Here is a 26,260-nt window from a genome sequence, read left to right on the forward strand (position 1 = left end):
CAAGAGAATTTTTTTGCTCAGTCGTCAGTTTAGGGAGTTCTAATCGTTCCACAAAGTTTCTAATATCTTCAACAGTAGACGAAGACGTGGAACTATAAAGATCAAGATAGAATTCTTTAAAAGCATTATTACTATCAGTGGTCGAGGTAAAAATTTCACTGAGGGAATGTCTCTCTGCTTTATATACCTAGCCAAAAACGTCCCTGCTTTGTCCCCCAACTCAAAGTATGACTGTCTTGCCCTGAATAGACAAAACTCCACCTTTCGCGACAAAATAGTATTATATCTGTATTTCAATCGGGTCAATTCTCTGAGGCCATCAGACAACATTCGGCGCTTCAGCTCTGCCTCAGCACTTTTAATATTCCCTTCCAACTCCACGAGTTCTCGTGCTTTGGATTTTTTGATGAATGAGGCATACTGTATGATCCGACCCCTAAGAACCGCCTTAAGTGCCTCCCAAGCCACGCCCACAGAGGATACTGAGGACCAGTTGGTCTCCATATACACATTGATTTCAGCCTTTAACATTTGTTGGAATTCAGGATTTTGCAAAAGGGATACTTTAAAGTGCCAACTATATGATTTATTTTTCTCTGTATGTGGCAACAACCTCTAAACTGACCAGGGCATGATCCGAGACTAAGATGTTTCTAATTGAGCAATCCACAACAGATGAAATAATGGGACTTAGATATTTAAAAAAAAAAAAAAATCTATTCTGGAATAAATCTTATGGACTGATGAAAAAACATTTATAGTCCCAACCAGATGGGTTCAAAAGTCTCCAAATATCTGTAAGACCAAGATTTTTACACATCCTGTGAAGCGTCAATGTTGCTCAAGGGGGCTTGCACAATTTTGCTCCACTATAATCAAGGACTGAGTCCATCAAAAGTCTCCTCCCAATATTATATCATGAGGGGTGCCAGCGGCTTGCAACATCCCTTCAAGATTTATAAAAAAAGCCCTGATCATCAACATTAGGTGCATAAATATTAGCCAAAATAAACCTTTGCCCCTGAATTTCTGCTAAAACAATAATGACTCTTCCTAATTTATCTTTAATCTGTTTGAGACATTTGAATTGTAGATGCTTACTTATTAATGTTATGACTCCCCTGCTCTTACTTGAGCCAGCACTAAAGAAAACATGTCCACCCCATATCTTCCTATATTTTTCAGCTTCCTGCGGGGAAAGATGTGTTTCTTAAAGAAACCCAATATCATATTTCTTACATTTAAGAAAAGAAATAACCTTCCTTCTTTTTATGGGGTGCCCCAACCCATTCACATTCCACGTGGAGAGTGACAATCCACTCATATTAACATTTGACATTGACATATTAGAAAAAATAGATTGTGTCAAAAACAAAATTATAAAGACCACATCAAACCCCGAACTCCCCCCCCCCAAACAAACAGAAAAAAGAAAAACATGCGCATTCATCCGGCGCACGACAGCAGCAACTGGTGTCCATCCCTCTAAACTCAAACAGTCCATGTACGCCAACGAGAGCCCCCGCAACAACTTTGCCATTGGATTGCTCAAATCCGGTGCTTCTAAACAAATTTTGTGAGACAGAAGTGTGTTCCTCCCAAAAACAAGTTCCAACCTCTAGCAGAACCAACACATATATAAAAGATGACCTAATCCTTCCAATGTCCTGCAACCTGCAAATAAATATTCCACAAAACAAACTCCATCCAATAGGAGGTATAAGCACAAACAACAAGCAGATTCATCCACAACTGTCCCAAAGGAATGTTTTTCCAAAAAAACAAACTCCTGCCGCTAGGTGGAACCAGCACAAAAAGAAACAAAAAGGCACCTATTTTGAATGTTCAGTGAGTCAGGTCCCCTTGGCTGCAAAGCGAGCGCCACACAATGATTTACTCATTCCCTTGATTTTATAAAGGACAATGCATGTTGGGGACAAGTAAATACTTTGCGGCCATCCTTAGCATCTATTCTCAATCTGGCTGGGAACTTCAGTGTAAAAGCGACCCTCCGTCGATGCAAAGGTTTCTTGAAGGAGTGTTATTCCACAAAACAAACTTCAATCACTAGGCGGAACCAGCACAAAAAGAAACAAAAAATGTGCCCGGCTTCCTCGGACAGTCAAGTGAATTTTCAGTGAGTCAGGCTCACTTGGGAGCAACGCGAGAATCACACCATGGCTTACTCATTCCAATGACTTTATGAAGGACAATGCTTGCTGGGGACATGTAAATGCGTTGCTCCTATCCTCTGTATCTATTCCCAATCTGTCTGGAAACATCCGTGCAAAAGCGATCTTCCGTTGATGTAAGAGTTTCTTGCAATCCTTGAATCTATCACGTTTCTCTCGTCAAATTCGCAAACTCTGGGAATAAGAAAATGCTGTGGTTTTTCCAAGAAAACCTTCCGTTACTCCTCGCCTCGCGTAACACGAGATCTTTATCAGATGATCTCAGAAATTTGGCCAGAATTGATCAGGGCCTGTCTCCCTCAGTGGATCTCTGAGCCGGGTCTCTGTGAGCTCGCTCAATTTCCAGTTATGGCCTGTTATGTCGAACAGACTCGGGAAGAGCCTGCCTAGGAATTTCACCATATCTCTGCCTTTTTCATCCCCAGCAATTCCAACTATTCGGACGTTGTTTCGCCGATTACGATTCTCAAGGTCTTCCAACTTTTCCCAGATGCACAGCAAATCTGCCTTGGTCGCTAGCGGGTTAGCAGCTAATTCCCTCTCTGATGACTCCAGATAATCGATCTGTTTCTCGACATCCCCATTCTTGTAACCAACTCAGAGAATTTGGTCTCCATGGCCATAATCGATCGACGTATTACAGCAAGATGCTCCAAGTCCGCTACGACCTCTGTCAGCATCACTGACATGCTCGACAGTTGATGCTGAAGTCTCCGGTCTGCGGCCCTGTCAGGGGTATCTGCTTGAGCACGTAAGTGTCTTTTAATGTCTCCAGAGCCCGAGGATTTTGAATTCTTTGACATATTGTCTTCATAGAACAGTTATGAAAGAGTGTATCGAATCTCACCAGTTTATGACACAAAAAGAATGAAAAACTAGCAAAGTGCGCAGAGCTCACTGTTCACACGTCCGACCCTCACATGGCGCCACGGAACTCTCACCATGATGAGTTTTATTGATGAGAATTAAAAAAAAAAAAAAAAATCAGCAATTATTGGCAAAGATTTTTTACGACAATTGATAGTTCCAAAAAGCATCATCGTTCTACCTCTATTCTGCACTTTATCTCCTTATGTGTTCCACGGAAAGAAGAATGTTGTATGGTTTTGGAATGACATGAGTGATTATTCATTTTTGCATGAACTATTCCTTTAACCCTCTGGGGTCCGAGGGTGTTTTGGGCCCTGGAGAAGTTCTGACATGCCTTGACATTTGTGCTTTTTTCAGTTGCTTAAAAACATATTAATGGCTAAAGTCTGATAACACTGTATTCAGCACAAACTGGGCTACAATAATATGTGAACAACATGTACATGTTTGTATTTTTGAGAAAATAACGTTTATGCGTGGTTTTTGAAAAAAAAATTTTTTTAAGTCACTGAAATAAGGCTATATAACACATACTAAACATTTGTTCACAAGACTTTTGAGAACTGGATCTTATAGCCTAGAGTTTTTGCTACAAAAATGATGTGAAAACCATCCTGATCACACATTCATACAAAACAAAATAGTCATTTAACTTTTGTAAGACACTTTAGTGTTAGAAAGGCCATATGCGAGGAGGCGTGGATGATCATGAATACTGATGTGATTCTAACCTGAGGAGACAAAGACCTCTCCCCTGAGAGAGAATGAATGTGAGGAGACTTAATGATTGAATGTATTGTTTGTAGCTTATTCACAAAATCAAGTTTAAGTTAAAAGTAGTAATCTGACTATACATTTTCTTTACATAAAGACTTTACTTAAAAACTTTAGACCTACACTACCATTTAAAAGTTTTAGATCTGTAAGATTTTTTTAAAAGAAGTCTCTTCTGCTCACCAAGGCTGCATTTATTTGATCCAAAATACAGCAAAAACAGTGATATTGTGAAATATTTTTACAATTTAAAATAACTTTTCTATTTGAATATATTGTCAAATGCAATTTATTCCTGTGATCAAAGCTGAATTTTCAGCATCATTACTGCAGTCTTCAGTGTCACATGATCCTTCAGAAATCATTCTAATATGCTGATTTTCTAATATGGGCATATTTACAGCACATTTTACACATTTACACCCGAACAGATATTTGCAAGCACAAGCTTCGTTGATGATAATGAGGCAGCATAAACACTAGTTAAAATATAATCTAAACATTCATATTATTTTTATATCATATTACATATCGTATTTATATCATACACCATACAATTTAAATACCTTCTTCAGCCGAAACATTTAAATGTAACTAAAACTTGCCTAATTAGGACATATTTCAAATTTCAATATTCTGAATCCTGGCATGCAAGTCTGGAAATAGTAAACTAGTAAAATATGTACATGTTTATATAAAATAGCATGTCAACTAATGTACGTAAAACTAAATGTTTTTTTTATTAAATGACTCATCCGAAATTGTAACCTTGGCTGGATCAAGTCTCTCTTCAAAATGCAAATGTTCCTCGTTGGATTCCCACTCTTCTTCTGAGGAAAATGTGAACTCTTCGTTACTATCCAGGAGCTTCCTCACCTTTGTAGCGCGCCATCTTCCAAGCGCGCAGAAACGTGAATGAATTTGATGTTTTTTAAGGCATTGTTAAGGGCGTTTACCATTTGCATTGATCGCCTCAGCACATTACCATATGAATAGCGCGCTCTGCTGGTGGGTGTGATCACATTAGCGATAATTAGCTGAGCCAGGAGTAACTGTACATCGCTTTGTTTCATACAGATTACATTGCATGAGAATATTTGTTTTAAATTTGAATTGTTTTATTTAAAAGTAGACATTTTAAGCTTTCTTTAGACATATGTTTCATGCTTGTCTGATAAGTATTCGCAGAGTTTCAGTTCATTTTTGTGTCGTGTTTCAGAAAGATGCTCGCGGAGACAGAGACGGCTGAAAGCGCACCCTGTTTATTTTCTTTATTTTACAAAAGCACAAGGTTTTGTTGTTATTGTGAGTGTACACAAATAAAAGTAGACCCTTTATAGTCTCTAATGATGTCTTACACTTATCTAGTATTTTAAGTTGTTTCCGCTGTTATGAGGAAAAAATCCAGCAGGACGCGTCCGTCGACCCCAGAGGGTTAAACAAACGTACCACACTATTTCCTGGAACAAATACAGATTGTTGGGATATTGAACTAACCCAGTAGAACATCTGCAGCGAGGAGCTGTTCCATCACACTGTCCAAGATATAGGACTGAAACTCCTTTTGCTGGGTTCTGGTGGAGCGCTCTGGTGAGGCCTGGAGACAAAAAGCAATGTTAGTGTTTCAGACCAACAGATGGAGGCTCCCATATTGGTTTCTGGGAAGCAACATGACTTTCAAAATCTCTAGCTGCAAAGTGCTGCAGGAATAACTACATTTACAGATTACAAAATTCAATAAAATTTAAACAAGACAGGATGCATTGGAATGAGGTCCTGAAGCTTCATATAGCATTACTGGCAACAAATAAAATATTTTTTTTTTGTCAATGAGCATCTGAGAGGGAGTCTCACCTCTAGGAGAAGGTCAATGATGGGGGTCTGCTTGCTGGCAGGTGTCATGCACAGGTTGTCCATGATAAGGACCCTCATGAAGTCAAAGACGTACTTCTTGGCTGGGTGGTTGGTTAGGTAGGTTTTAGTGCCCACATTACAGTATTCTGACTGGCTGCGATTCATACCTGTATCTGTTACAAAGGCCTTGAACTCTTCTGTGGGTGAGCCTGCTTCATCATCCAAATCAGTCACCTAAGAAAACAAGACATTTCTCAGTTAGACCACTAACTTTCTAAACACACCAAACATCAAAAACAAGTAATTTTTGTCTTTACAATCAAAAACACAAATTGTACAAGGACCCAAAAGCAGTTATGTGTAAAGCTGCTTATACATTTTAATACAACAACAAGATCAAAACACAACAGCATACCATCTCTGAGTAGGGACGAATATTGAAAGGGAAAACTGTGGCAGCAAGTGTACACAGGAAGTCTGGACTGTGCCACATGGGTGCCAGGTCTGGGATGTTGTGGTAGAGGTATCGGAAAAACTGCATGAGAGTGATGGGATATTCTCTCAGCCACGAACCCTCCTCCTCTGACTGCCAGGGCTGCGAGTTAGAAAAGAAAGAAAATATCCAAAGCTATGTCAACTTCTGCTTTCAGCTTATTTAAAAAAAGCTTGTGGTAAAGTGGTATTTTTTGGGTACATACTGAAAAAGAAATAAATCTATTGAACAAAATATCAACATATTAAGTCTAAAAAAAACTACTTTCATTTTTAAATTAATTATTTTTGACAAAGCACATATTTGTGATTAGGTTTGTAATGCACTCTTAAATTTGTGACATATTGCAATTTTTTCATACAGTTTTTTCATGAATTTGTATTTGGACATTGTCCAAATGCGCAATTATATTCTTAGCTTGTTCTGTGTGATTTTGGTTCAATAGAATCATGTGTGTGTTCACCTAATGCCACAAAAAATATATAGGTATAATAAATCGCAATACTTCAGAAGTACCAATTTTTTGCCAACCCCCATCAGTTAAAGCTTAAACACCTTTGATAAACTACCAATGCAAACCAAAACAATCATCATGATGACAACAGCTACTCCTGGGAGTCATATTTCTTTGGCAGGTGGGTTGGAGACTCACCAGGTTGAGCATACTACGCAGCATGGCCAAGAGCAGGAAAGCTGCTTCAGTGCACATGTTGTGAATGGAGCCCGCCACTGTAGCACTGGAGGCTGGGACGCCAAATATAAATGTCCAGATAGAGTCCAGGTCAAACTGTGGGAAGAGAGAGGGTCACGTCACTTACATGAAATTTTTTTTATTGAATGTGGATTTATGAAAGCAGAACATAAATGACAACAAGCTGTAATTACTTAACATGATTAAAAAACTAAAATTAAATTAATAGCAACAATTGTCCCTTAATTGATTTAGCTAAAAAGCCTTCAAATAGAATGTACAGTAATGACACTTACAATGATCTCAAATAGAGGGAACAGTCACAAGTGTAGATGGTTAGTGTTAGATGGTTACAATTTTCTAAAGTATGCATGACAGAATGGATGATATAATGAATAAACTGATACAGGATGTTTTGATGCAAATTGCCTTAAAGGGATTGTTCACACTAAAATGAAAATTCTGCCATAATTTACATACCCTCTCACCATGTTGTTCCAAACCAGTATAAAATTTTCTTTTCCACGGACCTCAAAAGGAGATGTTAGGCAGGATGCCAGGGAAATTTTTTTTAAATTTTTTTTTTTTACATACAATGAAAGTGGAGGGTGACTGAGGATAACATTTTGCCTAAAATTTCTTATTGTGTTCCACAGAAGAAAGGAAGTCATATGGGCTTGGTAAGACATGAGGTTGAGTAAATAATTGAATTTTAATTTCTGGGTGAACTATCCCTTTAATATACATAAGCACAATGATTGGATTGTAAGATTACACACACACACACACACACACACACACACACACACACACACACACACACACACACACACACACACACAACACAGTGAAGAATGTGCTAAGGTTGATTAGTAGGGAAAAAAGGTTTGCATACTGACATGTACCTGCAGGCTGTCAGGCAGCTCTGTGATTGGCTGCTGGAGGAAGAGGGCCATGAGCATGAAGTAGATCTCTGGGACATTGGTGTGTTTAGGCAGTAGTGTTTGCAACACAGGGAATCCTGGGAAATGGCAGGCATCTCGGTTGATTTCACGCACTGTTGACCTGCCCCCTGCATTGCGACCCACGTTAAAGCCTGAGAGAGGATAGGAGAGGAGGGAAGAAGCAAACAGACAGAAATGAGATGATAAAAAAAATTTACTTATAAAATGTATAAATTATGTATGGTAACAATGTAAACTGAACACAGAGGGACAGTTTTGTTTACAGTTTTAGCTCATTTGCATTCTTTGGATCCTTTACATTAACACCAACTGCAGCCATTAACAACTAATGGAAGGCTACTTACAACAAATGTCCATTTAAAACATTGTAGGATAATGGTGAAATAGCACTTTAAAAGCACAGATTTCCTGCTCTTTAACTCATACACATTCCTCATAATCACAAAACAAATCTGACTGTTTAAAATCATTTATCTCGATATGATACATTTTTCAAGACCCAATTTAGTTAAGTGGCACTAGCAATTTAAGGTTAGGGCACTGTTAGGCATCTTACTCACCCAGAACAGTGCCAATCTTATTAGTGAGCACAGAGTCTGTGTGGTCCAGCCAGCCTCCTCCAGACAGACCTTCTTTAAACCGGATCAGGATGGATTGGTTACTAAGCAACACCACCAAGATCAAGAGAGCTGCCGTCACCGTGCTGGAGTGAATGTGCTCTTCCATAAACATCAGCAACCAATCAAAACCCAAGGTGCGCACAAGCTCCTCGCATGCCCTGGGTGAAGTAGAGGCAATTTAGGCATAAATTCTTCAAAAGGGTTGAAACTGTTATGGTGAGTGTTATCTATGAAGGTAAAGCATATCTAAATATAAGTAATAAATGTTCAATTTAAGTAATCAAATTCATCAAGGCCTGAATTTAGAGACAATTAAAAGTTAAACACCACATTTACAATGTTTCTAATTTCATCTTTAACCAATACCCTTAAATGCAGTGCAATGAAGTCTAATCTTTGGACCATAATTTAATATGGAGCATCACTCACTGAGCATTAACAGTGTTTTTCTCTTTACAACTGAACAGCTGCTTAAGCAGGATGTCTAGGAGTCTGTTCCTTAGAAGAATCAGGTTGGATGACATGAGGCCTCCAAACTCATCATCAACTCCTAAAAACACAGGAGGAAAACATTAAATCATTGAAAAGTGAAATGATCCAGTTAACAATTTGTTTTTGTTGTTGTTTTTTTTAGCTTCTTGTGTTGTAAGACACCAACAGTCATAACTGACAATGGCTATGCTTACATGGACAAATTTTCGTCAATCCGAATTAATTCAGTCCAATTACAGATTCCAAATGTACTGTTTACATGTCCCCTAAACTTTGCAATCCGATACAAATATTAGTTTACATGTGCAAAACTTCTGCGCATGCGAAGAGTGTCAGTCGTTGCGCTCTGAAGAAGTGGAGAAAGTGAGAATGGCACCAAACAAAGTCCGTAATTGGCGTTTTTTTGCTTTGTTAAGATATCTAAAAAAATATGCCAGAAAAGCTTTCTTCACATGTTACTCACTCTACTCAGCAAACGAAGAATTAGAAGCAGTGTCTAATACCAGTGTCTGACCATATTTGCCTCATGCCCATTCCTCCACTAATATAAATCGCTGGCATCTTTGGATGCAATTATGAAGTTAAGACAGTTGGGTGAGAGTTGTCCTTGTTGTTTTAAAGGAGTTTAAAGATGTGGAATGGAAACAAAATAATAGGGACTTTAAGCAACAGCTGCGGACGGGACGCTATGCAAAAATCACTAAGCAATAATAACTGAGGAACGGAGAATTGAATCATTCAAGAAAAAAGGGTAGGCTTTTTGTAACAGCAAGAAAAGGGATGCTTGCAGTGTTAAATAACTGTCAGAAGAAGAGGTTTACTCTTCTACGATATAAATAGCCTACGTCTAAAACCAAGATAGTTTTATTAATATGCTATCGATATTTAAGAGGTTCTTTATTCAAAGCCTATAACTGTGTGTAATTTAACATAAGTTTTGAGGAGGATATTTAGGCCATTTACTGTGTTCACTTTGCATCATCTATTGTAAAACATATTCTAACATTTACTTTCCTAATCTGTCACATACAATTGAGTGTCACTATGGCAAAGAAGAAATGCTTCAGAACTTATGGTTACGACATCAGGAAACGAGTGAAGTCGTGTACATTCAATAGAATACAGAACGCAGTATAGCCACACCTGCCACTTGATTCCAGTTAAGTAACACAACATAATTTTTTGCTGTATGTGATATCATGAAAGAATATACTGTATGTGCCCTACAGAATATTCAGTGTGAGCCCACATACCCTTAATAATGCGTGTTACTTTGTATAAATTAGGTTCCTGCAAAGAGTATCATCACTGCTTTGCGCATGAGTGTAAGGTATTTTAGAATCCAATTGAGAAAGCAGTCGGATTCAAACGTTTACATGGCTAATATTTTTCTTTTAAACTGATTATTTTAGATCTACACCACCCATTTCAATCGGATGGAAATTTCATTCAGATCCAGCTCAATCAGATTATAAACAGCTTATTTGGTTGCATGTAAACGTGGCTAATGCCAAGTTCCCATGAATTGGATTTCCATTTCCATTTATGCACTTGGCAGAAGCTTTTATCCAAAGCGACTTAGTGAATTCAGGGTATACATTTGATCAGTTTGCGTGTTCCCTGGGAATCGCAAGATCTTGGCATTGTGAGTGCCATTCTCTACCAACTGAGCAACAGAAACCTTACAGATTTGTTAACATGGCAATGCTAAATGTAGTCGTCTTGTTCCAACAACATGGTGCTAAAATGTTTTGATACTAGCAAGATTTGGAAAGATGACTCACCTCTGTCAATCTTCTCCTCATTGGTGTTCTCCATAACAACAAACTTCTCACAGACTGCAAATGTCGGCAAAGTCGAAGAGATGAACTGCCCAAATCTTGATTTATAAAAAAGTGACAGTCAACACAAAGGCATTTCTACATCTAGAAATGAATTATAACCATACAAGAAGGTTGTTTTACCACGTGCAGTAAAGGTTCCCTTACTTTAGCCAAAACAAATAAATCCTCAAGCAAGACCCTCGTCAAGTCACCTCTACTTTTAAATACGGTATGTTATGGAGTATTGAAATTGTCCAGAATCAGAACCTGTCACTTCCGATTTAGATTCGGTCTTCTCTTTATGTGGTTTGAATAGGATGTATTTTGAAAAAGTGCACATCTCTGCATCTCTGTGTTTACCTGAGCAGGTCATATGAGTTGGGGAACCCCTGCAATAGCAGACTGAGGACGTTACCAATGGCAGCAATGGTGGGCTGAGACAGAGACTGATCCCTCAGTGTCAGCAGCAGTTTGGGGATCAGCTGGAACTCCCGCAACAGTTTGCCATTCTTAGCAGCCTCACTGAGAACACAAACAAATGGACTCAGCTGTAGTGATACAAGTTGTATTAATTCTAAATTCTTTATTAATTCGCAGTTCTTACTCTGCAACTTTGGATCAAAATTACATTTCCTCTCATAATCTGTCTCCCCCTTCTACAATACTGTTCAAAAGTCTTAGGTGCATAAGATGTTTCACAAAAACATTTATCTTAAGATGGTTATTTATATCTTCAGCTTTAGTGTGTCAATGCGAAATATAAAGTTTAGACCACTAAACATTTCTTTCGCATAGTATAACAGATTAAAATACAGTGCTTTGAAAAAGTATTTGCCCCATCCTGATTTCTTCTGTTTTTGTGCATTTTACATATTAAATTGTTTTCGATCTTCAAACGAGATATAACATAAAACAAAGGCAACCTGAGTAAACACAAAATACAGTTTCAAATATATACTTTTTTTTATATTGAAGCAAAAAAGTTATCCAACACCTATATCACTCTTGTGAAAAACTAACTGCCCCCTTAAACTTACCAGCTGGTTGTGTCACCTTTAGCAGCAACAACTGCAACCAAACTCTTCTGATAACTGGAGATCAGTCTTTCACAACGCTGTGGTGGAAGTTTGGCCCACTCTTCTTTGCAGAACTGTTTTAGTTCAGCCACATTTGAGGGTTTTTGAGCATGGACTGCCCGTTTAAGGTCCTGCCACAGCATTTCAATCAGGTTCAAGTCAGGACTTTGACTAGGCCACTCCAAAACTTTAATTTTGGTTCTTTTGAGCCAATCAGAAGTGGACTTATTCCTATGCTTTGGATCACTGTCTTGCTGCATAATCCAGTTGCACTTGAGCTTCAACTCACACACTAAAAACTGTATTTTGCTTTTACTCAGATTGCCATTGTTTTATTTTGTTAGATTTTGTTTGAATTTTTGAAACAATTTAATATGAGATATACACAAAAAGAGAAGAAATCAGGATGGGGGCAAATACTTTTCAACAGCAATGTAGAATAGAAGAACAGTGAGCCCTGCAATAGATGGCATGGCCCCCACAGAGTCCCCCACTGAACATCGAGTCAGTCTGGGATTACATAAAGAAACCGAAGCAGAAGAACTGTGGCGAATTTTCCAAGAAGCTTGGAACATCCTATCTGCCAACAACCAAGAGAAACTGTGTCCGAGTGTACCTAGGAGAATTGGTGCTGTTTTGAAGGCAAGGGTGGTAACAGCCTTTTTTATGTTTACTGGACTTTGTATGACATTAATTGATTAAAGAAAATTAGTTATGGGATTTTTTATAAGACATCCTCACTATGCAACACTTTTCACAACTGCCTAAAACTTTTGTATAGTACTGTATATTATGCAGCTGACCTATTTCACAAAACATATGTTATGCATTTTAAATGATCTATTAGTGCTGTCTAATACTGACGAATAACCACCATAAGGCTTAATGGGCTCTATTTATTCTTCTCTAGGGCTAAAGAGTAAAGACAGGCCCATATACCATTGCACTGCAGAAAGGTTTCAGTCAATTGCCCTGGATCAAAGATTCAATGATTCAATAAGGAGTGTTGGGAGTACAGATGGATTACCTAGATTCAGTTAAAAGTTCAATGAAGTGCTCGAAGAGAGATAGGTGAAGTTCATAAGGAGCATGGAGCCAAACCTGAAAAAAACAAAACAAAAAACACACAAAAATTCTAAAACCTATAGAATTACAAATCTTTATAACAATAAAAAAAAAAAAAAAAAAAAAAAAAATTACTGTACATACTGTATATTCATTTTCAGATTTATATATCTTAAAATTAATCTTAAAAATTCTAATAACTGCGCAAAGAGGGGGGACATTTTAAAAAGAAAATGTTAATAAATTTTTCTTTGTGATGATATATCTACTCAGAATTTTAACAAAGGGATAACCTGGCACACCTGCTTTTATTTTTATGATATAATATAAAAGCATTGTCCAGAACCTGTGATGAGGTGGGCCCACTAAGGTGCTCTATGGTATAGCTTACTCATTGGGTCCTGGGCAGAAGGGCCCATAATATTTTTTGTCTTGGGCCCTGTCAATTTAAAGCAAAAGCCCTGCTATCAAAGCTCCTCATGTCAGCTTCACACCTCAAAATCACAGAGTAGGTCCTGAAAGGCCATGGAATTTGGAATGATGGAGGTCTCGTGGCCACTATCCACAGTGCCAACCAGGGAGAAGGTCAAGTGTAGGATATGGCTGTTCAACAGAGGACGTTTCTTCTTTAGCAACATGGCCAACAGCTGTAACAGAATATGTTCAGTTAAAGAAGATCTGTCTTGCAATTCAGACAAAGGACAGTTCTGAAACTGATACTGGACAAAGAGAGAAAAAAAAACAGACTGACACTGAATTTATACAAGAAAGCACTTTTGGTTATAAAGAATGATCTGCTGTTTTCTCATCCTCACTTCAGGATTCAGTATTCAGAAATTACATTTCAAATATAACTAAACACACCGCCATACATTTTGTTTATATAGTGGCCAATCAACATTAGCACCATGAAATATTGCAGTCTATCTACAGACCTACTAAAAGCAGCAGGGGAGTAAACAAGTGTGCCATCTGTTATCTTCAAATAAGCCAATCCCAGCATGCCACATCCTTATGAACCCCCACCTAACACATCGGTTGCTATCAACAAGAGTGCCAGATTATACAACAGACCGGGCTCACTATTATCATTTAATTTGCCACCTCATTGGCTTATAACAGCCTACAGCTACATCTGAGGGAATCCAGTACCAGGACAACCTGAGTTTAAAGGTCAAGGTGTACATGTTATTGAAACCCACCTGGTAGCCTTTGATACGCTCCATCTCCTTGCTAGCTAGTGGGTTGCTCTTGACGACACACACTAGTGCTTTAACCGCTGCGTAGAGACCCTCCACATCTGATGCCATGGCAACCAGGCCCAGAATGGCTGCTGCTCCTCCAGTGTACTGGAGGTTGGTGGCCACTGGTTTAGTTACAAAGGCTCGCACACCTAGATAGAACAAGATTGCAGATGTGAATACATTCCGTAAACTGTTGGTTTCTTGGACAAGCTGTGCTGGCCACTCCATTTTTCATTAACATTTTTAAAATGTTCCATTTTATTCTGCCACAAACCTAAGGTTCCCACTGTCCATAAATGAGGAAAACAACACATGTCTGACTGAGTCAGCACTCACCCAGGTAACCAATAACTGCTGCTCCAATGGTTCTGGCTGGTCCGTTGAGATGGCCCACAGCATTGTGGACAAGCTTTACTGGTGTGGCACTTTCATGAGAGGAAACCCCCAGCTTAAAATGATGAAAATATCACTAATGAGTTAAGACTTCCATAAATGAAGTAGAAGGTTGTAAAAAGAATGAAGCCCCGTTAATCTAGCTCTATCTGTGAAGGCAAATCTGTCCCACACTCTGACAAAGTGCTAATGATGCAATTGAAGAAAAGCTGCTGGCTTTGTGATTTAGTTATGCTCCTGGATTTTTGTTTTTAGACAGATTTGAGTTCAATAATCACTAAAGATAAATTGCAAAAGAAATTAATCAGGGGTCACTACTAATAGTTGTTTGGTTTCAGAAGACTGGGGTCATTTTGCATTTAATACCAAAATATGGAATGTAAACACTTCAAGAAACAAAAAACACATTATATACAAAAATTCAAGGATTTCATATTAGTAATATATTATTAACATCCAAGTTTATATAACATCCTTACAAGAGGGAGCTTACCTGCTTGGCGATGGCTTTGCTGTCCAGTTTGTTGTAGACCTTTCTGATCTTGGCCACAGTGACAGTGGAGACTGAGTGTGCAAAGAGACTGAAGGAGACCTTCTCCTCAGGTACCAATGCAACGGGACAGGCTGGCACAGACTCGGTCTTAGAGTCTTTACCTGGAGATATGAGAAGAAAATCTTTCAATTATTCACAATTGATGTCATAAACCACAACAAGCAAACACAGGAGTCAATACATGCATTTCACTAGACAACACATGCAAGGCAAAACATTTAATGAATACAATATCCATAAATTTTCAGTATAAAAATATATCTACTTTGATGTCAATCTTTTAGTTCCATAGTCCCTAGTTATCCACCACAGTGTGAAATCACAGGTACTCACACGGCAGGTAAACAGCTTGGAAACTGCCCACATAATTGGGCCCCAGCTCATAGATGGCAGCCACACTGGCAGCAGGCAGCCCCTCCTCCAAAAAGTGTGTGGGTCCAAGTCGCCAGACAAGCGCGGAGAGCTGGCGCTGGGCCGGCGGCGTGCCGATGTAGCTGTACACCGTGCTTACGACGGGTGGATTTGTGGAGGCAGAACCGCCGGGAGCATTGTGAACATAGTGCAGCTATGAAGACAAACACAGTGAATAAAGAGTGGTGAGACCTTATTGGTTTCCAAAACAGGAAGTGGTTTTCAAACTATTTTGCTATTTTACAGCAAAGCCTGCAGTGGTGAGGGTGTCACTAGTGGAATTAAATATGAGCATAAACGGAAACCTTGGAAAAAGTATAGGTTTACCACAGCAGATTCTTTGACTACATGTGCGCGTAGGTGTGTGTATGTCAGGTTTTCAACATTGTGTGTGGGCACCAAATGTTTCCTCAAGGATAACATTTTAATAAACATACTAAAAACATTTCATAAAATGTTTATATCCATTTAATTAAAAGTGCAAAAACATTTGTGTGAGGGTTAGGGCATAGAAAATATCATTAGCACAGTATAAAACAAATATTGTTAAGGGAAAGGCCCCACCTTGGAAGAAAAGCAAACGTGTGTGTGTGATGTCTGTTAGGAACAGGTAATGAACAGATTATGTGGCTAACAGTGCTGGGTAGATTACTTCTAAATTGTAATCTGGTACTGATTACAAATTACATGATTAAAATTGTAGTCAGTAATCTCTTAGATTACATTTTTTAATTAATATAATCTGATTGCTTTTGGATTACTTTTAAATTACCTCTGACTTACAGTAATTCTTGTTTATCTGATGTCACATGCATCTGAATAGGAAAAGCTTGTACCATTTTGACATAATGATGCTTAAATGCATTAAAGGAAACTTTAGTACAAATCTGAAACTTTTACAAATGGATCAAAATATGACAATTGATAAGATTTAGTTTTACTCACTATTTGTCTGTTTCTGAGTGAAACAGAAAGATTTACAATGTTCTTACTCCAGCGATTTTGGCATTACAAATGCCATCCATATGTGGTAACATATCAGACCAATAATATTTGTGTATTAAAGTAAAAAAAAAAATAAAAAATTGTCACAAAAGCAAAAACGCATTCAGGCACATTTTTGAAGCAGAGTACAAAAGCAATCTGCGAAACTAAAACTAACTTTACCACACTAATGCAATCGGTTTAGCATTTATATGGATTACCGTTCCATCTTCAGTGTAATTATGGCTAGTGTCTAGTATGTACAATTTAATGCCCGATTAATATGTAATCATGTAATCCATAAAATGTAACTGTAATCTGATTCGAAGTATTTATCGAATCGAATTTAATCGAATTACAAGTACTAGATTTTTGTAATCTGATTATGTAATCTACATTACATGTAATCTGTTACTACCAAGCACTGGTGGCTAATTTGTTTGATAGGGATGATCAGATCTATGATTGTTTAATAGTAGTCTTGGGAACCGATGTTACAGCAACTATCTCTAGGACTCAAAACAAGATCTGCTGTTCATAACTTTATATATGACCATTAGTTGCTAATGAAACAGATAGAGTACAATGTTCCATGTAGAGTACTTATGTTCCTAATTTCAGATCTGAGGCCAGTTTGAAGATACACTGAAAGAAGTTAAGTGAAAACAGGGCAGAATATTCGGACCACAAAATAGTAAGCTGCATGTACAATGTTCTAGTAAGGACTCTACTACAAGCTCAATGTACTTCTCCTGTACAAGGTCACTTCCTGGTTTGCTTGACCTATAGTCAATGTTAATTCATTATGAAAGTTGTCCTAAAATAGAATTCCAAGGTCCTCATTTACCAGTGCAAATATTACAGTACAGAAACTAGCTAGGACAATAAAAAATAACAACATCAACTTAAGTCAAAACAAAACAAGTGTATCCACATCAGGAGCTGGGCCACACCTTGACTGTGCTGACCATCTGGCCATCAATATAGAGAGTTGCCATGCTGTTCTTCAGCATTCCTTTGCTCATAACCAACACCAGGTGGTGCCATTGTTCCTCAGTGATGAGGTCAGCACAGCGGAAGCGAGCACAGCAGGGCAGGATCTCATAGAAGGAGGACTCTTCACTGAAGTCATCCACTGCAAGGGGAGAGAGGAAATGATGTCACAGCACTAACTGCAGACAAAGGAACTTTTCCTCTGCAATTCAAAAGGAAATATTTCTAAAATCCTAGATTTAAATGCTTTAATTGTCATTTGCCCACAATAAATAAATGTTGTGACATCACAAGCCAAAAAATATTTACAGTGCATAGCAAGGAATCACAGTATTGATATTCCTCTAACATTCTGGTTAGGGTTAGCTCAAAATCTCTAACTCCAAGTATTAAACTTCCCAAATTAATTAAACCAGAATCACTAAATGTACAAACTCCATTCAAACGTTTTGTAGATAATTATATTCTTTGGAGTGGCATTTTCCTTTTGTAAACATTAAACTTTAAGAAACCTAAGATTAAAGCTTGAAAATCTCCCATAGACTTACACTGACAATGTTCAAAATGTAAAATGCAATCAACGGTATCACATTTGCCCTTAGGAATTGCAATTAGCCTTTTCTCTTACATCTATTAACATACTGAATTGTGACTGGTCTTTCTTGCATATATTTAACCATTTATAAACACCTTTACATTGCAACCAAAGCTTAAAACCTTAACTTCCATTTAAACCTAACCTAAACAAAAATGTAACTGTAACACTAATCTTTTGCTGCCTTGCTAGATCTAATTTAAATTATTTTTCATTTAAAAATAATTATGATCACAAACACCATTTCTGAACATGTACTTTCAATGTTTGTAATTTATATTTCTTGGCCTGTGTACAGATATTCGGAAACATTACATCTCACAAATTACAACAGACATCAACACAAAATGAAGAGGTAGAACAAGAAGTGAAAGAGGTGTGGAAACACTTGCTGTATGTCTGAAGCAGCTCTTCCTTGGTGGACACAATGAGAGATCGATCCTTAGCGGAGAGCACGATGGCCAGGCATACGTAGTGCTGCTCAGACGAGGTGGCCCTTCGCACCACTGTGAGCAGACGTACAGCGTGGCTCTGGGGTGGCGTGCTGAAGCGTTCAACACAAAACCATGTAGAGTAGCTAAGGCCGGATGGAGGTGGAAAGAAGCGCTCACCTAGAGATAAGAGAGATATGAATATTTAACATTAGGGGCTACTTTCTTTAAGAACTACAGTAAGTGTATTTTCATTCAATATACTCTGTATACAGAATGATATATAATAGTATCATTAGCATTCAATGCTGCATAAAAATGAATGTTGGTTATTATCAGAATTAGAGTAACTTTTTATGGCTAGGTAAGATTGCTTTTAAATTCTGATGGTGCTTGAACAGCAACTGAATTGTTGTTGGAAAGGGAGAATTCAAGTGGTGTTATTAAAAAACTTGACTATATAAACATATATAGCATTTCACACCTTACTGAAACAACGTTCTCAATGGTCTCACATTTAAAGGGATAGTTCACCCAAAAATGATTTACTCATCCTATTGTTTCTTTCTTCAGCAGAACACAAATGAAGATTTTTAGAAGAATAGCTCAACTCTGTTGGTCCTTTCAATGAAAGCAGATAAAAGCAGCATAGGATTAGATATGGATTTTACCACCGGAGTCTTATGGATTACTTTTATGCTACTTTTATATGTTTTTTGGACCTTCAGATTTCTGGCCACAATTCACTTGCATTGAAAGGACCAATAGAGCTGAGATATTCTTCTGTTTGTGTTCTGAAAGAAAGTCGTACATGTTTGGGATGGCATGAGTTTGAGTAAACGATGAGACAATTTTCATTTTTGGGTGAACTATCCCTATAAAGCCTTTATTTAAAGGGATTGCTCGCCTGAAAATTAAAATGATGTCATCATTTACACCACAAAAGCAGATGTAAGGCAGACTGTCAAGTCATCAATCACTAGTTTCACTGAACCTTTTATCCATTCAATGAAACTGAATGGTGACTGATATGGAACATTCTGCTTAACATCTCCTGTGTTCCACAGAAGAAATGAAGCCATATTGGTCTGGAAAAGCATGAGTGTAAATGATACAGATTTTTTTTTTTTGGGTGAACTATTCCTGTAAGTGAACAACATTATTACTAAACAAAGATCCCTGGAATAATGACCTTACTTATGATGAGTGCACATTCTTGAAACATTAACTCAAGTTACTTAGATACAGCAAATCCATTTTGGCCTGCACCCTTACAACCAAGAAACCCCTGGAAGAGAGACAGGAACAATGGACCAGACTGCAAAGGATCTGAATGAAACCCTCAAAGCAGGAATGACAAAAATAGGTCAGAAGATATGATGCAGGAGTCCATCTGTAAATACTGAACTCATCCTTTTACATTCAAGATAGATAGATAGAGAGAGAGAGAGAGAGAGAGAGAGAGAGAGAGAGAGAGAGAGAGAGAGAGAGAAGGGAGGAGAAAATGGGGAGGATGAACGATAGAGACAGTAAAACAAAGAGAGAAGGAGAGGCAGCGAGCCCTGAATCACCTCATTAATACTACATAGGCACTTATATGCCCACTCAGGGCTGCTGTGAGACCGTGACATTCGCACAGGAGCAAAAACACACACAATTTCTGTCAAGCTCCGTCAAGTTTCAGTACACTCTCTCTTTTCTCTAGACTCCTGCGTCTTTGCAAACATACAGTCACACTCCTGTGCTCTCGTTCGCTCTCTACCTCTCCCCCGTCAAGTGCAGACACTTCTCAAATTCTGACAAGATGCTACATCCTCCTTCACGAACCCATCCCACCTACATAACTCAAAAACAACTCCTTTTTTCCCCTTTTGCTATCTTTTTTTCCAAACATTAAAGCTGATTTGTGTAATTTTTTTCAATGTTAAAATACTTTGTTCTATCACAGTTTAATATGCAGAGAAAACTATAAGTAAGCCATTTGTAAGTTGATTTCCCTGAAAACATAAACACTGTGGTGCTATCAAAAATTCCTCTCAAAATTATTTCAGCATCTCCTGGCCAGCCCAACATTACAACACTGGTGCAACCAATAGTGTGAGTTTGGGACAGGGATATCTGTTTATACAGCCAGAGAGTTGAATTTCATTTAGTGATGCTAATGATGCAGAAATTATCCTCTTCACCTTTAATGGATGAATAACTAGCATACTTTATCAATTTAATGAACATTTTATTCATATTTTGGGCTTCATCTTCATAAAATATTTGCATTTCCCTATAAAAGTAAAAGGCTGCTGGCTGGTGTTATGCAAATCAAGGGTTTACGCATGTTTGTGTATACAGACCGTTTCCCATGCCGCTGACCACTGCCCCGTCACTGACTCCAGATGTGTTGGCATTGCTGGATGGTGCATTGTGAGGGGCCAGACTGGGCAAAAACAAACAGCTGGAGAGAGCAGGAAACAAGCAGGAAATAAAAAATAAATGTCAATTTATCAGGAATTCCCGTGGGCCAGGCATTTTGCACAATTTTTTCTTGCCTCTCTGAGATAAAATTAGAGAATATTTCACATTGGAGGCTTAAAGAGGAGATGTGGATTTATTTTTGGGGGTGTCATGCTTTATGTAACATTTGCACAATGTGCTTATCATATCAGCAGTGCATTACATTGTTTTTTACCACATTAGAAAACTCACTGATTCAAAAAACAGGCGATCAGACTATATGTTTATGATGTTTGATGGTTTACAAATATGAAAATGGGTGTGTCCTTATGCAATATTTCTGTCAATCTCTAATTTATTAAACATTCTGTGATTCATCAAATATACAGAAAACCCAGTGTCACTCAAAACAGCTTCTAAAAGACTCTCTATGGAAGCTAATTAACTTTGACAAAGGAAGCCTCACATATCATTTTAATATTGAAAAATCTGTGGCCTAATAAACATCCCACCCCACACCAACAATACAAGCACCCACCCCAAAAAAAGCTACACATTAACACTCCCCACCAGACATGTGTGTTTGAGGGGGTTAATGTCCACTCCCTTCACCCTGAGCGCTCCCTCATAACCCAAAAAGCTCTAAGCCCAGCTGTGGCGTCACCATTAGGCTGGTCCGTACGCCCCAATACGGAACGTGTTTACATGAATTTTTCATGAAGGCAGATGGAGAGCACACCGTGTGTGTGAGTGAGAGTGTGTGCGCATTTTCTCAGCATTTGCGATGAAATGAAATGTGGGCCAGTACAAGTGACTTTTACATCTTCAATTATTCTAAACTCCATGTTCTATTCAGATGAAGGAGAAAGTATTTAAGGACATGGGAGAATTCTGACTAAGACATAAAATATGCTCAACTAAGTTTGTCTGTTTAGCTGGTACAGGTTGAATGGTAGTCCACTGTGCGGTAGAAGTGCTGTATAATAGCATTGTTAAACTGACAGAAAGGCCTTTGGGATACAGTAACAAAATTCAGTCTGTGTACAACTAATAGTATTTGAAGCATGTGGTCAGAGTAGAGTGTGTTGGATGCAAAAACGGAAATTTTGTCCCATTTCAGAAACATAAATGTCCCATTTTATCATCTGAAAAGAAGACAAAGTATAATCATTGTACTTTCAGTATTAATGAAAGTGCTGACATATTAAAAGATCTGTTATTTCCAGTTTACATTCCATTCTGATGGGATTATGTTAAACAGAAACAGATGGAGGCTCAGTGTGGATCCTTTCTTGCGTTTTGAACTGATTACGTTACGAGATTTAAGCGCATTTCAAGCCTCTGTTTTTTGGTAGCTTTAAACTAGGTCAAGCTTTTAAAAGCACAACACTGAATTTATTTTTGATCAATGTATGCAGTTGGTAAAAACAATAAATCTCTGATGCCTAACAAGTAAACAGATATATCCTGTTTACAAACAGTGACTACGTAAACAAATAATTTTTTGATTTTCAAAAGTTGGTCGAGACTGTGAGCCTTACCCGAATCCCTCTAATGACGTGTCAAACTCCACGAAGGCAGGTGTGACAGAGGAGCCATGGAGACGGATGTCATGGGGCGTTGTCATGGAGACCAGGCACTTGACTCGGGTGAGGGGCACAGTGCTATCCTCAGCAGAGCGCACCAGACTTCTGCTGATTCTGTACTGACTGTTGTCCTCATTAATCGTGAATACGCTGTCCGGCCCAAAACCCTCCATGGACAATGTCATGCTGTCTGGAGGTGAAAAAGTTCAAATGTTGGTAGGGTTAAAGTACTACATATATTATAACAGTCCAAAACACTCTTGAAGGGATAGTTCACCAAAAAAAATACACATAATTTACTTATGTGAATCGTGACTGAGGCTAACACTCTGCCCAACATCTCTTTTTGTGTTCCATGGAACTTTCATGGAATAAAGAAGTCTTGAAACAACGTGAGGGTGGGTAAAATTTTATTTTAAAAAGATTATCTTTTTAAGATTTTGGTAATGTATGGGTTCGGGAGTACTTTTATTGGTTGGATTAAGCTACTTTATAGACACACTGTAGCAGCGGTACAAACAAATGGACTAATTTCAGATTTTTTTACTCTGGATAGGGGCACCCGGCAGGGTTGCCCTCTTTCCCCCTTACTGTTCTGTCTTGCCCTGGTACCATTAGCAGCCGCGATAAGAAAGGAGGATGATTTTCCAGGAGTGATTGCTGGAGGCATGGCGCATAAGCTTCTGCTTTACACAGATGATGTTTTATTATTCGTCTCCGACCCCACTAGATCTATGCCTTGCCTCCACCGAATTATTAATTCCTTTTCCAAGTTCTCAGGATACAAAGTCAATTGGTCTAAATCCGAAGCTTTGGCTTTGACAGCGTACTGTCCAGTAACGGCTTTTCAGCAGGTAGTTCCAAAATTGAACTACCTGCTACAGTCTCTCCCTGTAGATGTCCTTCTCTCTTATTTCAAGCAATTTGATAGAATAGCGAAGTCCTTTATTTGGAATGGTAAGCGTCCCAGGTTAAATTCCAATAAGTTACATAGGCCGACTGACAATGGTGGGTTAGGTCTACCCAAGATTTTATTTTATTATTATGCATTTGATCTTAGACATTTGGCTCATTGGTCGCTTCCACCTGAGAGAGCTCCTCCCTGGTTTTGTATTGAAAAGGAAATTCTTGCCCATATCTCGCCACTGCAAAGCCTTTCCATCAAACTAGCCGGAGAGGTTAAGTCGCACCCCGTTATTTTGCATTTGCACTCGATATGGACAAAAGTGTCCAGAGTGTTTAATTCGGATATTTATTTAAACGCAGCCTCGAGCATATGGTTGAACCCTAAACTATGTATTAATAAGTCCCCTTTCTGTTGGTCAGATTGGACTGTGAGGGGGGTTAATGCACTCGGTGACCTATATGAGAGTGGAGTATTGAGACCTTTTGAAAATTTGGTTCAACATTTTGGCATTCCCAGATCTCAGTTTTATAAGTATTTACAGCTTCGCCACTTACTCTGCACAGTTTTTGGGAGTGGCACGCACACCCCTAAAGTGGCGGATACTCTGGGAGTGGTAATTGCTGCTTTTGGGAAGGGTCATGAGGCATCAGTGTACTCCCTGCTAATTCAGAGTCTGGGGGACGGAACTTTGAATTCTCTCAAAAGATTATGGGAGAAAGATCTAAACTTGACATTGGGGGAGGGGTGTGGGCTAGAATCCAAAAAATGTCAAGTCTGCATCTAGAGATGCAAGGGTGTGTCTGATGCAATTTAAGATTTTGCATCGATTTTACTGGACCCACTCTAGATTGTATAGACTTGGTTTTAAAGACACTCCCACCTGCTGGCGATGCCAATCAGAAGACGGGGGCACAACCCATGTTTTTTGAGGATGTGTTGGGATCCAGGAGTTTTGGTTGAGGGTTCAGAGCTTTATGTGTGATGTAGTGGACACTCAATTTTCGTTTTGCCCCAGACTGTGTATTTTGGGTGATGGGGCGGTCCTGAATATAGATGATAAATATATAAAAATCTGGGTCCTAACCAGCGTGATGATTGGCAGACAGGTAATTCTCAGGGGATGGAAGTCAACTGATGCGCCCTCATTTCATGAGTGGTCTACCGAGATGGGCAGGGTAGCTGCATTTGAGGAGATGGCATGTAGAAGGCTAGGCAACCTGGATTTATACATCAGGAAATGGGGCAGCTATTTAGCCTTTTTGGAAGGCTCTCGGGGAGAGACTAGTGTTTTTTTGTATTTATTTTTTGTTTTGTTTTTTTATGTTTCTAAATTTTATGTCTTTGTCAGTTGGCTTTTGACCACAGGGGTGCTCGTTTGTGTCGGGTGGGAGTGGGGGGGGTTAATGTTCGGGGGGAAAATTTGTGATTTCATGTGGTTTGATTCTGCATTTTCTGTCTATTTGATTTGCTGCATGGAATCAATACAAATTGTTAATAAAAAATAACAAAATAAAAAAAAAAAAAATACCATGTACAGTGGCCCCAAAAAGTATTTGGACACATAAAACTGTACAAATGTATAAAACAAATTACATTGTATAACCAATTTTAAAGAAATCTAACAAATACACTTTCATAAGCAAAACACATTTGTAAGCAAATTGTTTTAAAACTTCTTGGTTAAAAGTAATTGAAATAATGACCAAGGAAAGTAAGCTAATTCTGAAAAAAGGTCTAGTACAATTTTTTTTGCAGACTGATTTGGAATTTTTTATCTATGTAATGAAATCCATACATTTTTAAGTGTGCCTTAAGTTTCCAAATACTTGATTGGGCCACTGTTATTTAGGAAAATAATACACATGGTATTACTTATGTATGAAGTTTGTCATTTTTTCATCTAATGTTTATGTTGGTGTGTAAAGAGTGAACCAGTGTAATGGAAAGGGCAAAAGGTTAAAAAAGGGAATGTAAAGGAATTTCATAAATCTGACACTGTCTGGTAAAATTCGCCCTCAATCTGTTTTTGTTCTTTTAAATAGCCTCATTCTGTTGAGGGTATAACCAATAAAATTAGCTGCTTGTACTGAATCCTGGACAGATTGCAGAATCACATAAAGGCATCCAAGCAAGCAAGCAGAAAACCTTTTAAATTAGCACATTCAAAGAGGACTCGCTGAACATGGTGTGAGCTTGGAGAGAAGTAATTCCATTGGTAATTAGTGAAACTGGGAATTTGTCTCTGGCAAAACCCTGTTCAGTTGAATTGCTCTGTGCTGGCAGAGCTGAAGAGAGCGAGAGAGGAATTTGTTTTGTTTGATTCTGATGTTGATTAATGGCATTTCAGTAAAGTCCACAGTCAGTCAAGCCTGAAATGTCCCTCCTTTCACCAGCTCACAGAGAAACCACAGAGACAAGACCACACAACAATGACACAAACTGTTTGCAGGATTGTACAGAAACACAGTGACAGGTCTAGAAGTATTTCTGCATTCACTTTTTTTTTTTCTTACTTCGCATTTCAGATTCATAGCTGAGGGAGCTCGGCTTGTGGACCCGGTACTGCTTCAGGAGCTTTTTGTCCCAGGCACCGCAATTCAGAGGATTCCCTAGCCGTAAAAATTCCCTGAAAAACATATTAAAAAGAGCATTTTATGGAGTTAAAATCACACAATAAGCATCCACTTGCTATCCCAGCATGATAAAAGTACTGATGAAAGGATAAAATGACAATAAATCCATACTAATTTTAGTGTTTTGAAATTATTAAAACAAAAGAAATGTTATAATGTAAAATTAA

The 26,260-nt window shown here is 38.3% G+C and overlaps 1 protein-coding gene across 3 annotated transcripts in view; it reads right to left on the bottom strand.

Annotated features, from left to right (window-relative positions):
- LOC127429329 (WD repeat and FYVE domain-containing protein 3-like) overlaps window positions 1–26,260 on the bottom strand; it is a 134,238-nt gene that overhangs the window by 44,234 nt on the left and 63,744 nt on the right. For 2 of the 3 annotated variants that reach the window (XM_051678313.1, XM_051678295.1), the window contains 20 exons: window positions 25,974–26,086; window positions 22,509–22,743; window positions 20,868–20,968; window positions 18,481–18,699; window positions 17,454–17,635; window positions 15,439–15,670; window positions 15,046–15,206; window positions 14,496–14,607; window positions 14,118–14,308; window positions 13,410–13,562; window positions 12,878–12,951; window positions 11,135–11,296; window positions 10,736–10,830; window positions 8,889–9,009; window positions 8,400–8,617; window positions 7,774–7,970; window positions 6,836–6,970; window positions 6,106–6,285; window positions 5,691–5,924; window positions 5,334–5,433 (listed from right to left, as the gene is read on the bottom strand). In XM_051678313.1, the coding sequence (XP_051534273.1) occupies window positions 5,334–5,433; window positions 5,691–5,924; window positions 6,106–6,285; window positions 6,836–6,970; window positions 7,774–7,970; window positions 8,400–8,617; window positions 8,889–9,009; window positions 10,736–10,830; window positions 11,135–11,296; window positions 12,878–12,951; window positions 13,410–13,562; window positions 14,118–14,308; window positions 14,496–14,607; window positions 15,046–15,206; window positions 15,439–15,670; window positions 17,454–17,635; window positions 18,481–18,699; window positions 20,868–20,968; window positions 22,509–22,743; window positions 25,974–26,086 (3,215 nt within the window). The remainder of the gene's footprint in view (window positions 1–5,333; window positions 5,434–5,690; window positions 5,925–6,105; window positions 6,286–6,835; window positions 6,971–7,773; window positions 7,971–8,399; window positions 8,618–8,888; window positions 9,010–10,735; window positions 10,831–11,134; window positions 11,297–12,877; window positions 12,952–13,409; window positions 13,563–14,117; window positions 14,309–14,495; window positions 14,608–15,045; window positions 15,207–15,438; window positions 15,671–17,453; window positions 17,636–18,480; window positions 18,700–20,867; window positions 20,969–22,508; window positions 22,744–25,973; window positions 26,087–26,260) is intronic. The other variant, XM_051678304.1, reaches the window with a different exon arrangement.

The sequence above is a fragment of the Myxocyprinus asiaticus genome, chromosome 3 (genome assembly GCF_019703515.2).
Source record: "Myxocyprinus asiaticus isolate MX2 ecotype Aquarium Trade chromosome 3, UBuf_Myxa_2, whole genome shotgun sequence".
Lineage (NCBI taxonomy): Eukaryota > Metazoa > Chordata > Actinopteri > Cypriniformes > Catostomidae > Myxocyprinus > Myxocyprinus asiaticus.